Genomic DNA, 14,100 nt, shown 5'->3' with positions numbered 1-14,100 from the left:
GTAGTAGCAGGCTCCATTCCCAAAATGAAAAACTATGTATCAATTTCTTCTTAAAATAAGCTGAAAAAGCACAAATCGTTAGTTATATGGAGTCCAATTTATTATGGAGTTCAGTTATTCAGCTCAACTCCATTTGATGTTTTTTTATTGTAATCCTCAAGCATAAAGACATTTCTGCAAAAATCTTAAAAGCCTAATTTTATTTTATCTCCTGTAAGAAAAGGGAAGCATCCTGTTCGTCATTTGGATTTGGGTCGAACTCATTTTTATTTACATATTTTTAGTCATTGATATTATCAAGCAGTTCATGGTAACGAACAGTAAGTAAGGAGCGACCCGGCTGACTAGTAACCAAAGTCCTAAAAAAAGGAATTTTGATACCAATAGATACATCAAAAGAATCAAATTTTTATGCTGATTTCAAATATATAAGTTTTTTTAAGTTACTTATCAAAACTTGTGCTCCTGAGAAAATTTGCCTTATTTTCGAAAAAAGGGGAAACACCCCCTAAAAGTCATAGAACCTTAAAATCACACCATCAGATTCAGGGTATCAAAGAACCCTACTGAAGAGGTTTCAAGCTCCTATCTGCAAAAATGTGGAATTTGTATTTTTTGCCTGAAGAAAGATTACGGATGCGTGTTTATTTGTTTGTTTTTTTGGTGTTTTTTTTTCTCCAGGGGTGATTGTATTGACCCAGTGGTCCTAGAATATCGTGGGAGGGCTCATTCAAACGGAAATAAAAATTCTAGTGCCCTTTTTAAGTGACCAAAAAATTTGAAGGGCAACTAGGCCCCCTCCCACGCTCATTTTTTGCCAAAGTCACCCAATCAAAATTTTGAGATAGCCATTTTGTTCAGTATGGTCGAAAAATTTAATAACTCTGTCTTTGAGGATACTTAATCCCCCAAAGTCCCCTGGGGAAGGGCTGCAAATTATGAACTTCGCCCGATGTTTACAAATAGTATTGGTTATCGGGAAGTACAGACGGTTATAGGGGATTTTATTTTAGTAGTGAGGGGGTGGGGGGGGGTAGGAGGTCTTGTGGGAGGATCTTACCATGGAGGAAGTGGTCATGTGGGAAGGAACATTCCAATGAAGAGGGCCCCGAATTTCCCAGCATTATTTTAAAAAGCGATCAGAAATTAAATAAAAAAAACACGTTTTCAACTAAAAAGTTTTCAACTGAAAACTTTTCAACCTCAGAACTTAAGACGAAAAGAAACTGTTGCATAAGGGATTAAGTTTGCCCCCTGGTTAGTGCTCTGCTCTCTATACTAAAGTTTTTTTAACACTTACGTTGAATCCGTTTAATTTGATTGACGGCTTTTGTGAGGTCGGAATCATTTTGGAATAACTGGAAAAAAAATTCGAGCCTAAGCGTAAGGAACAAGGTATTGACTATGGGGGCGAACCCCCCTGAATTACATAATAAAAATATACGAATATAAAAGTTTTTTACGTAAGTTAATTCGTAAGTTACGTATATTTATTACTAATAAAATCGTTCGTAAATAAAATTAAACACTTTTCGAGAAAGCCGAAAAAGCCGAAAGATTTAGCCAAAAAAAAAAAAAAAAGTAATATTCAATTTCGTTTTAATTATTCAAGTACGGTGAGCCAAAATCAAAACCTGCATTAATCTAAAAACGTTCAGAAATTAAATAAAAAAACAAGTTTTTTTTAAACTGAAAGAAAGGAGTGACATTAAAACTTAAAACGAACAGAAATTATTCCATATGTGAAAGGGGTTGTCCCATCCTCAACGCCTCGATTTTTACGCTAAAGTTTGACTCTTTCTCACAACTCTATTTTTAAAACAATAAAAAAACTTTAGCGTAAAAAGCGAGGCGTTGAGGTGGGGACAGCCCCTTTCATATATGGAATAATTTCTGTTCGTTTTAAGTAAGATAGCATAAACAGACGCTTAAAAAATAATTAAACTAGTTTACAAAATACGTCATAGAATTAAGACAATGGAACCGGAGAAAGACAGCAATTCTGACAGACGCTAAAAAATAATTCACATTTTATTTTCATCAAACAGTTCCTGGTAACGAACTGTAAGTAAGGAGCGACCCGGCTCAATGGTAACCGAAACTCTAAAAAACGGATTTTGGTACCAATAGACACATCAAAAGAATCAAATTTTAATTCTGATTTCAAATATATAAGTTTCATCAAGTTTAATCTTACCAATCAAAAGTTACATGCCTGAGAAAATTTGGCTGATTTTTGAAAAAAAGGGGAAAGACCCCCTAAAAGTTATAGAACCTTAATGGAATTCGCACCATCATATTCAGCGTATCAGAGAACCCTATTGTAGAGGTTTCAAGCTCCTATCTACAAAAATGTGGAATTTTGCATTTTTTGCCAGAAGAAAGTTCACGGGTGCGTTTTTATTTGTTTTTTTTTCCCAGGGGTAATCGTATTGACCCAGTGGTCCTAGAATATCGTAGGAGGGTTAATTAGAACGGAAATTAAAAGTTCTAGTGCCCTTTTTAAGTGACCAAAAAATGGAGGGCAACTAGGCCCCCTCCCACGCTCATTTTTTTCTCAAAGTCACCCAATTAAAATTTTGAGATAGCCATTTTGTTCAGAATAGTCAAAAGTCTAATAAATATGTCTTTTACGATAACGTAATCCCCCACAGTTCCCAGGGGAAGGGCTGCAAGTTATGAACTTTGCCCATTGTTTACATATAGTATTGGTTATTGGGAAGTATACAGACATTTTCAGGAAGTATTTTTTCTGGTGGGGGGGGGATGGAGGAAAGAGTTACTCGGTAGAATATTTCCGTGGAGGATGTTTCTTTGGGGTAAGGAACATTTCTATGAAGGGGGCGCCGAATTTCCAAGCATTATTTAAAAAACGATCAGAAATTAAATTTAAAAAAAAACAAGTTTTTTCAACTAAAAGTAAGAAGCAACATTAAAACTTAAAATGAACAGAAATTATTTCATATATGAGGGGGTTCTCCCCCAAGTCAGTACCTCATTCTTTACGCTACAGTTTTTTTAGTGCTTTCAAAAGAGCTATCTATTCTAATTAAACGGCCTTTGTGATTCAGGGGTTTGTGAATTAAAATTTTTTTAACTTTTAACGTAAAGTGCGTGGTATTGACTAATGGGAGGGCCCCATCATATACGTAATAACATATACGTAATAAAAAAAAACAATAAAAAAAAACAAGCGATACGGCTCAATAGTAATCGAAACTTTTAAAAACGGAACTTTGATGTCAATAAATGTATCAAAAGAATGGGCTTATAATGCTGATTCTAAATATATGAATTTTATTAAGTTTAGTATTACTCATCAAAGGCTACGAGCCTGAGAAAATTTACCTGATTTTTAAAGAGGGGGGAAACATCCCCTAAAAGTGAAAGAATTTTAATGAAAATCACACCGTCAGATTAAGCGCATCAGAAAACCCTATAACATAGGTTTCAAGCTCATATCTGCGAAAATCTGCAACTTTGAATTTTTTTGTCAGAAGAAAAATATACGAATATAGAAGTTCGTTACGTAAGTTAATTTGTAAATTACGTCAGAACCAAATTTAGAGACAGCCATTCAGCAAAAGAAGGGTAAAATTTTAATGCAAATTTTGTTTAATTATTCAATGACGGTGAACCAAAATAAAAGCCGCATTAACTAAAAAACGATCAGAAATTAAATAAAAAAAAAAGTTTTTTTAACTGAAAGTAAGGAGCGACATTAAAACTTTAAACGAACAGAAATTATTCCGTATATGAAAGGGGCTATCCCCTCCTCAACGGCTCGCTCTTTACGCTAAAGTTTGACTCTGTCTCACAACTTTATTTTTTAAAACAATAAAAAACTTTAGCGTAAAGAGCGAGTTGTTGAGGAGGGGACAGCCCCTTTCATATACGGAATAATTTCTGTTCGTTTTAAGTTTTAATGTCGCTCCTTACTTTCAGTTTAAAAAACTTGTTTTTTTTATTAATTTCAGAACAAAGTCCATGCCCTTTTGAAGTAATCTCTATTTTAAAGACTAAAGTAACAATAGACGAGTTTAACTTTTAATCTATTGTCAAATCTTTTGTTTTTCAGATGGGAAACTAGGTGAAAAAAAGCTAATTGAGTTAGTAATGCATGCCAAAACTTTTTTGGTGGAGCCACAGAATGCAATAGTAGCAGATAATGGCAGGTTTGAATTGTTTTTGGCACTTTCTATACTAAACTGTGTTTTACGTTTGTGCATGATGAACAAGGTTTCGAATATTTATCTGACTGGACGTTCTTTTATAGAGAAAAACAATCCTTATAGAATAGAACAAATATAAGAAAAGAAAATTATAAGAAAAGAAAAAGCGGGGCTCCCACGGCGTCAATAAAGTTAATAAGGCTGTCCACAAAGTTAATAAACCGTTTTCCTCGCATAACTTTGTTAACTTTATTGCAGTCGGAAAGAAGTTAAACTTTATTTAACTTTTCAAGAAAGTCCACAAAGTTCAACCAATAGCAGAAGACGTTTGGAAAATTTCAAATAAAAAACATACAAATTAGTTTCTATAAATATAATCGTGTATACTTGTTTCAATATTTTGCTTCGTAAAAGAAAAAAAAAATTTCACTTACTATTAAAAAGAAAAGATGCTTAAAAGGATGATTTTCTCCGCTCTTTGTCTGAGTATTTCAGTTACTTTCTATGAAAAACTGTTGTTAAATAAAAAAGATGAAGTCCTTGTGTGAGTGGGACAAACTTTATGGTTCGTACTTTAATAACAAACTTTATTAACTTAATTGACGCCGTGAGAGCCTTGCATAAGGACTACCATCACTATCTGACCATTACAGCACTAATTATTTAGCTGGTGGTTGAACATCCCTATCAAACAGTTCGTGGTAACGAACTGTAAGTAAGGAGGGACCCGGCTCAATATTGACCGAAACTCTAAAAAACGGAATTTGATACCAATAGATATATCAAAGGAATCAAATTTTATGTTGATTTCAAATATATAGGTTTTATCAAGCTTAGTCTTACTCATCAATGTTACGAGCACGAGAAAATTTGCCTTATTTTTGAAAAAGGGGTAAATATCCTCTAAAAGTCCAAGAATCTTAACAAAATAACACCATCAGATTCAGCGTATCAGAGAACTCTACTGTAGAGGTTCCAAACTCCTATCTGCAGAAATGTTGAATTTTGTATTTTTTGCCAGAAGAAAGATTACGGATGCCTGTTTATTTGTTTGTATGTTTTTTTGTTGTTGTTATTTTTTCTCTAGGGGTGATTGTATCGACCCAGTGGTCCTAGATCATAGGGAGAGGGCTCTTTCAAACTGAAATTAAAAGTTCTAGTGCTCTTTTTAAGTGACCAAAAACTTAGGCCCCCTCCAACGCTAATTTTTTTCCCAAAGTCACCCAATCAAAATTTTGAGATAGCCATTTTGTTCAGCAAAGTCGAAAAATCTAACAGCTATGTTCTTGAGGACGACTTAATCCCCCACAGTCCTTGGCGGAAGGGCTGAAAGTTATGAACTTTGCCCATTGTTTACATATAGTATTGGTTATTGGGAAGTATACAGACGTTTTCAGTAATTTTTTTTAGGGTGGGGGTCAGGGAAGGGGGTTACATGGGAAGATCTTTCCATGGAGGAATTTTTCCTAGGGGAAGGAAATTTTCCACGAAGGGGGGCGCCAGATTTCCCACCATTTTTAAAAAATGATCAGAAATTAAATAAAAAAAAAACAACTTTTTTAAGCTGAAAGTAAGGAGCAACATTAAAACTTAAAACAAACAGAAATTATTACGTAGGCCTGTATGATTGGGTTCTTCTCCCCCCCCCCCTCAATACCTCACTCTTCACGCTAAAGTTTCTTTTAGTACTTTCAAAAGAGCTATTTATTCTAATTAAGCGTCATCAAACAGTTTGTGGTAACGAACTGTAAGTAAGGAGCGACCCAACTCAATAGTAGTTGAAACTCTAAAAAAGTGAATTTTGATACCAATAGATACATCAAAAGAATTATATTTTTATACTGATTTCAAATATATAAGTTTCATCAAGTTTAGTCTTACTCATCAAAAGTTAAAGTCCTGAGAAAATTTGCCTTATTTTCGAAAAAAGGGGGGAATCACCCCCTAAAAGTAATAGACCTTTAGTAAAAATCAAACTATCAGATTCAACGTATCAGAAAAACCTTCTATAGAAGTTTCAAGCTCCTATCTGCAAAAATGTAGAATTTTATATTTTTTGCCAGAAGAAAGATCACGGATGCGTGTTTATTTGTTTTTTTTTTGTTTTGTTTTTTAGGGTTGATCGTATCAACCCAGTGGTCCCATAATATCGCAGGAGGGCTCATTCAAACGTAAATAGAAGTTCTAGCACCCATTTGAAATAACCGAAAAAATGGAGGGCAACTAGGCCCCCTCCCATGCTCATTTTTTCCGAAGTCACCCGATCAAAATTTTGAGCCATTTTGTTCAGCTGGTTGAAAAATACAATAACTATGTCTTTGAGGATGGTTTAATCCCCCAAGTCCCTGGGGATAGGTCTGCAAGCTATGAACTTTGCCCAATGTTTTCATATAATATTGGTTATTGGGAAGTATACAAAAGTTTCCAGGGGGGATTTTTTCTAGTAGTTGGAAGGGGTGGATCGGAGGTTACGCGGAAGAATCTTTCCATGGAGGAAAAAACATTGCTATGAAGGGGGCACCGGATTTCCCAGTATTATTTAAAAAAAACGATCAGAAATTAAATAAAAAAAGACAACTTTTTCAACTGAAAGTAAGGAGCCACGTCAAAACTTAAAAAGAACAGAAATTATTATGTATGTGATTGGGTTCGCCCCCTAGTCATTGCCTCGCTCTTTACGCTAAATTTTTTTTTTGTACTTTCATCACAGCTATTTTTTCTAATTAACAGCCTTTGCGATTAAGGGGTTATTCTTAAAGAATTGGAACAAAATTTGATTTTTAGTGTAAAGAGCGAGTTATTGACTTGGGGATGAAACCCCTAATATACGTAATAAAAATATAAGAATATAGAAGTTCGTTACGTAAATTAATTCGTTAAGTTCGTTAACGAATATAAACTGAACCGAGACCTGACTATTATATATGAAAATTTCCGGCTATTACATGCAACGCTTCATTGGTGACAAACAGATTCCCGCCGCACAGGCAGACCTAGAAACACCCTTTGACGAGTGTTTAGACAGATCTACGTAACCTGGTCACGTCAACCTAACCTCTCTGAGCAGCAAACTAATGGAATGGTTGGCAGCTTCTTTTTGATGTCCTAGGTGCCTTTGCAGGCGAAGGTGGATCTAGGTTTAAGGAAAAGTTTTTGAAAAAGAAAAAGAGAAAATAGGTTTTAACTGAATTTAGAGCATGACAAATTGTAGCAAATTAAGCATAGCTTTTCTCCGTAGGTGATTGACGATTCCTAATTAGTAAATTGGGACGCTAGGGTGAATGTGAAATGATTGATGAATATGGAGGCACTTGCCGTCTCTAATATGAGATGGACTGGCTGTGAAAAACGCATCCATGAAAACATAAGATACGCCGGATCTAAATTTTTTAGTCTGCTGAAAAGACGCCATTTAGCTGAAAGCCAGCTAACATCAGAGTTATGTCTACCCACCGCAATGGGTACAATTCAAAGATGACAGCCCCCCTTCTCTGACAAACAATGCAGAAGAAATTTTTGAGGGAACAGTTCTACTTACAGCTCAATATATAAACACTCAAATTAAGTATACTCATAACCAACTGAGTAAAGATCAAAAAGTCTGAAGATTGACGGCTACAATTTTCTTAGTATCAACCACTAACAAAATGTTTTAAGAAGAGAAGAAAAAAAAAGAAAAAAAACACTATTTTCAATTAACCATTAACGCCTAAATAAAAAAATTAAAAAGAATCAAATAAAGATTTATGATTATCTCTCCTCTCCCAATAACTGTTTTTCAAATTTTACTTTAAAAGACCCAATGTAATCAGCCATCCGAATGCCAGCTGGTATATCATTCCAATAACTGGAGTTAAACACCTAATTTTGAAACCTGCACGTGTAGTGTCTCGACATTCAACAGTAAAATTATCTGCCTCTAGTGTACACCTGTGGAGTAAGTGGTCTGCATGAAACAAAATATCTATAAAAACTGCAGGACATACATCATTCCAACATCGATAGGCCGAAACAGCAGCTAAAATATCTATAAAAACTGCAGGACATACATCATTCCAACATCAATAGGCCGAAACAGCAGCTAAAATATCTATAAAAACTGCAGGACATACATCATTCCAACGTCAATAGGCCGAAACAGCAGCTAAAATATCTATAAAAACTGCAGGACATACATCATTCCAACGTCGATAGGCCGAAACAGCAGCTAAAATATCTATAAAAACTGCAGGACATACATTATTCCAACATCGATCGGCCAAAACAGCAGCTAAAATATCTATAAAAACTGCAGGACATACATCATCCCAACCTCGATAGGCCGAAACAGCAGCTAAAATATCAATAAAAACTGCAGGACATACATCATTCCGACATCGATAGGCCGAAATAGCAGCTTGGTAATCGTGAATCTGCCCAATGTCTAGCACTACTAATTTCTTAAAACACAACGTGGTATCGTTCACATTTTCAATATTATTACCAAGAAGACTTACTGTTTCATTTTGTAAAATCCGCTATCTTTCAAAATTTGTAAGAAAATTACTTTACCAGATGATATAACCGTAAGAGGTATAAGGCCTTATAACCAGGTATAAGGCGCAACAATGGTGTGATACAATAACAAAAGAAGTGATAAAGGTAAAACATTCTTAATTGACGGAAAACTCCCAAACTTCTGGCAACTTTAGCCTTAACAAGATTACCAAGATTACAATATTAACAAGATTAACAATATTAACAAGATTACCTTCCAAGATAAATTGTCATAGTGTTTCCAATTTAAGTTTCTTATATATTTTGAATGTGCAAATATATAGCCCAAATTATATATTTCCTACCTATTCTGTCACTTCTCTTTGTCTTTTCTCACGCTAAGCTGAAAGAAACTAGCGAAAGAAACCGGTTAACATGGCGTTAGTGCACGAACAACTTGAGCTGCACGGGGTATATTATATAAGTACCTCTTTGGTTTATCCTAGGCTAAAACAATGAAGGTTAGAAAACATAAGCCCGTTTAATTATTTTATTTATGTAAAATCTGTATTTGTTTTATTACTAAATATTTTAATATATTTTTGTAGGAAAGCTGAAGTAAACATGATCATTCGCTTTGAAGATATAACTCCCCAAGCTCTAAAGGCTGGAATGTGGGTCTACATTGCTGCCTTATTAGTTGGCTTATTACTTCTTGGTATACTTTTATACGTCCTTCTAAAGGTAATGAACAGGATTACAAAACAATCTGCCTTTGCTAAATCTGCAATAAAAAAGCTGCTTTTCTGCAGTCCAAACAAAAATTGCTGGCTAACAATTACGTTTCCACGACCTAGCAAAAGCTCTTAGCTACCAATATCTGTAAATATCCCTAACAAATCAAATTGCTCTTGGAAAAAAGTGTTGACGAATTTAAAGCACCATATTCACAATGAATACTGCAGGAAATCAGGATGAATAGTCTCAACTGTCCTCTCTGGAATTTGAAAAATATAAGTTTTTGTATCTTCATTTTTTTTCTTTAAAAAATTATTACTCGCTCTCTTAAATCTTTGTAAATTGCACTCTTGTCATGTAAAAAATAACTCTGAAACATCCCCAATGGCTCTGGGAGATCTTAAATATTTCTCTTTATTAAGAATTTTTTTACTTTACCGCAAAATTTATTAACTGTGTTTAATGTTTCAAAAGGGAGCATGCCTGTATTCTTTGTCCGCCTTAATTATCAAAAGGCCTGGCTATTAAACTCTCTGAAATTTAACTTTTGCAGTTATTTTTCTATGGGTTGTTACTGTTTCAATTAGATGACCATGGAAACCCTAAACCAAACATCCCAAGTTGTAAAATATGCAACTGCATGTATCGCTAATTATACCAATTCAGCAGTGAGAGATACAAAATTTAAGTTTATTTGACACGCTTTAAAAAGAAATATCTAAGACAGGAAAGCTAGATCTATTTCCCGGAAAGTGCTTCTTACTGACAATTGAGGCAAATTTTGAATTATGTCGATTGCTATATACATTTTTAGAAGAAGCATTTTTAAACTCTCCCAATAAGATCTTCGTATTCCAAAGCGCACGAATTAAGATTATATTTTATTCCTTCTAAGTTTAGGCCAAATTTAACGTCCTAACACACTTTGTATTTTAGCATATTGATTTGAATTAGGCGACCGGCAACAGTGAGCTGTGTTTGAATTCCCAAATATAGTTTCAAATATTTTTAAAATCCCTTTTTTGACAAAAAAATAGCTTTGAAAAATGCAAGAGGAATATTTACTAGACAGGTACTAGCTCTTTTTAAAGAGGTCTTTTCTATTAATTCAGTACAGTGTTTAATAGGATAAAAATTGGACAAAAATTGTAAAGGAAAAAAAATTACGTCTTTCCTGGGGGGGGGGGATAAGCTTTGAATATTAATAGAACGTTGTCTCCGAAACATCACCAATGGCTCTGAGAAATCTTAAATATTTGTATCAATTTAAAATTTAGGTGATATACAGCTAAATTTAATAACTTTGTGTAATATTTTAAAAGGGAGTATGCCAGTGATGGCACATAAAGAGTTTTGGGTAATTACACCGATAAAATTTAAGTTGAATTTGACACTTAAAAAAAAAATGTAAGACAAGAAAACTATATCTATTCCCCAGAAAGAACTTTTTACTGATAATTTTGAGCCTCCCAAAAATGAGGGATATTAAAATTATATGGATTGCCATATATATTTTTAGAAGAAGCATTTTTAAACTCCCGCAATAAGGTCTTCTTATTCCAAAGCGCACGAAATAAGATTGTATTTTGTTCTTTCTAAGTTTTAGGTTAATTTTATCGCCCTTACGCACTCTGTGTTTTGGCTAATTGATTTGAATTGGGCGACTGGCAAGAGTAATCTGTGCTTGAACTTCCAGATATAGTTTCAAATATAATAAAGAAAGAAAACGAGCAAAAATGAGATTTTTAAAGGCAAAATGAAAATACTGACAAAAGACAACAAAGGGATATTTCGAGGGGACAAACGCCTCTATTCTTCAGCGCGAAACGAAAAACAATATTCAATGAGAGAGCCGAAGAAAAAACCAACAAAATAAAACTCGGAAAGGCAGTGAAAAAATAGCAACAAAACAACAAAAAAAAACAATGAAAAACCAAAAAACTGAAGATGAATAAAATTCAATAAAAGCCAAACATTATAAGAATTAATACCAAATATCTAACAACCATAAAAGTGAGTCAGTCACCAATATCCATGATTTGCAAAAAAAATCCAAAAATTTGAACCGCCATCGACGGATACTAGCGAATAACAGAATTTTCATTTGGCCTTTAAAAAACCCATTTTTGCTCGTTTTTCTTTCTTTATGTTATGTCAGGCCAATGTGGTTTAGGACATTATCTTCGCCAAGTTTCAAATATTTTTAAAATCCCGTTTTTGACAAAAAAATAGCTTTGAAAAATTCAGGAGGTATATTTACTAGACAGGTATTAGTTCTTTTAAAAAAAGTTTTTTTATTAATTCAATACAGTGTTTAATTGGATAAAAATCGGATAAAATTAGTAAAGGAAAAAAGTACGCCTTTCCCGAGCGGGATGGGCTTTGAATATTGATGTAATGTTTAAGTTTAATTTATGATCTCTCTCAACTGATAATTCAATATAGAGCCAAAATCAACGCTACATAATTTTCTTACGCAAATGTATTTAGGGCTACTTCACTGTTTTTTGTAATTTTGTTAAAAAAAAACTAGCAATTTTGGCTTAATAAATGGCTGAGGTGGACTTCTTCTTTTCTTGTTTTTAATAGATATAAGCGATTTACCTTCGTTCCAATCAGCAACAGTACAAAATAAATCTACAAACAATAAACACCTTCGTATTTGGCAGGTATGCAGAGTATGCACTTTATAAAAGCAATCACATACACAATATACAGCACGCATGCACAACACACAATTGAGGATTACATTATACACAAAAATTACGGCTATTGAACATTCATTCATCTCCGACTGGTAATCAATTTGAGAGTAACGTGCTGTTTTTCTTTTATCCTTCTTTAAAGTATTTTTTTGTAATTTATAATATTTTTGATTATAATTTGCTTTTTCAATCCTTATTATTTGGCTCTTCCTGTACTGGTGCTTCTTTTTCAAGAGAAAAGAAAGTAGAAAAGAGAAAGAGAAAGTAGAAGTAATTACTCACACAAATATGCACAAGATGCAGCACACAAGTGACCAAGGTCGTATCCAGGGGAAGGGTTACCCGGTTCGACCCCCCCCCAATTTATTGACCGAGTCGAAAATTAGTCTAAAAAATACCTTTAAAGACGAAAATACCTGTAAAGACGGGAAAAAATCGGGTAACCCCCCTCCCCCCCCCCCGAACAAAAATCCTGGATCCGCTCTTGCAAGTGACTACTTACATTATACACAAAAATTATGAATCTCGTGAAAAATGTTCACCACCAAATGGAATAATCAGTTCAAAAATCCCTTGCTGTCCTTTTTTAATTCTTCTATAAGATTTTTTGGAATTTATTACCTTTTTCTCGCTGTTAATCCTTATTATTTCGCTCTTCTTAGAATGTTACTTTTTCAAGATTAAAGAATGCCTCCTTAATCGGTAGTTATGCAGTGAATAGTACTCTATAGAAGTAACTATTCACAAAAATATGCGCAAGATAAAGCACACAAACACAAGTGATTATTTACATTATACACCAAAATTATGAATCTTGTGAAAACTGTTCACCACCGGACGGAATTCTCAGTTCGAAAACCCTTTTCTGTGTTGTTTTTAATCCTTCCATAAGGTTTTTTGGAATTTATTACCTTTTTTTCTCTCACCCTAAATCCTCATTATTTTGCTCTTCTTGTTTTGTTGATTTTTTTAGATAAAAAAATGCCTCCTCAATCGGTAGTGACTACCACTCTGTAGAAGTAATTATTCATACAAATATGTACTAGATACAGCACACAAGCGCAAGTGACTATTTATATTATATAAGAATCTTGTGAAAACTGTTCACCACTAACTGAAATAATTATTTCGAAAATTCTTTGCTGTGTTTTTTTTTATTCTTCTTTTTGTATTCTTATTTTATTTATTTTTTATATGATATTTGGAATTTTTTCCTTTTTTCTTTACCATTGCCTTTAATGCTTATTATTTTGCTTTCTTCAGTGTGGCTTTTTCAAGCGGAAAGAAATGCCAACATACACAGCAGTTATGCAATATGACGAATAAGCACCACCTTGGAGAAGTATCAAGAATACATTTGAGCGCTGAAAGGATGAAACAATGTAAATGTTTAAAGTTAAGTGTCTTATATTTTAAAATTGAAATTTTAAATGAAGCTTTTGTAATAAAAAGTCGAGCCATTTTGCATTGAGTTTAATCTTATATCCGTTTACAGGTTAAGTTTCTTAATTTTTGTTATTTTCAAGCTTAATTCAGACTCCCTTCTAAATTTGAAGTCCAGGAGACAGTGTAAGGAGCTCTAAGCAACTTTACGTGCGCAGTAGGTCAGGAAAGTCAATCCACCAATGAGCAATAGAAAGTTAGGAATAGAGTTAGAAAGTTAGAAAGTTAGTTTTTTCTCAACAAAACACGAAGTGAAATGCTTGAAAGCTGAAGAGCTTTCAAGCAATCTTCGCTGAAAACAAAGGAGTTCTCTGACATTTGGGGAGCTATACTATCTTGACTTGAAGGCTAACTTAATGAATTTAAAAGTGCTTCTGGGTGGATTAAGGGATGATGACCTCACTGAAATTAAGGTGTGAGCTGAACTTCTGCTATTCATTCACTGAGGAAACATAAAACCTGATGAAAGACTGGCAACTAAAAGCAAAAACAAAAGAACAAAGTGGCAAATCGGTACCCTGTTATACGATTGTTTTGACCTGGCTTGGTACCGAGACTGTTGTTCT

At 33.9% G+C, this 14,100-nt stretch overlaps 1 protein-coding gene across 2 annotated transcripts in view; it reads left to right on the top strand.

The window, feature by feature from the left end:
- The window catches only part of LOC148948312 (integrin alpha-PS3-like), a 57,816-nt gene extending 44,264 nt beyond the window's left edge, over window positions 1-13,552 (top strand). For both annotated transcript variants that reach the window (XM_089094291.1, XM_089094292.1), the window contains exons 9-11: window positions 4,079-4,175; window positions 9,257-9,392; window positions 13,355-13,552. In XM_089094291.1, the coding sequence (XP_088950417.1) occupies window positions 4,079-4,175; window positions 9,257-9,392; window positions 13,355-13,417 (296 nt within the window). In that variant the 3' untranslated portion in view covers window positions 13,418-13,552. The remainder of the gene's footprint in view (window positions 1-4,078; window positions 4,176-9,256; window positions 9,393-13,354) is intronic.
- The last annotated feature ends 548 nt before the right edge of the window (window positions 13,553-14,100 follow it).

Source organism: Artemia sp. Qi Xiang Cuo, chromosome 9 (assembly GCF_049724085.1).
Source record: "Artemia sp. Qi Xiang Cuo chromosome 9, ASM4972408v1, whole genome shotgun sequence".
In the NCBI taxonomy this organism is placed as follows: domain Eukaryota; kingdom Metazoa; phylum Arthropoda; class Branchiopoda; order Anostraca; family Artemiidae; genus Artemia; species Artemia sp. Qi Xiang Cuo.
Note: the sequence above shows the minus strand (reverse complement) of the source record. Positions and strands in the feature narration are given on the sequence as shown.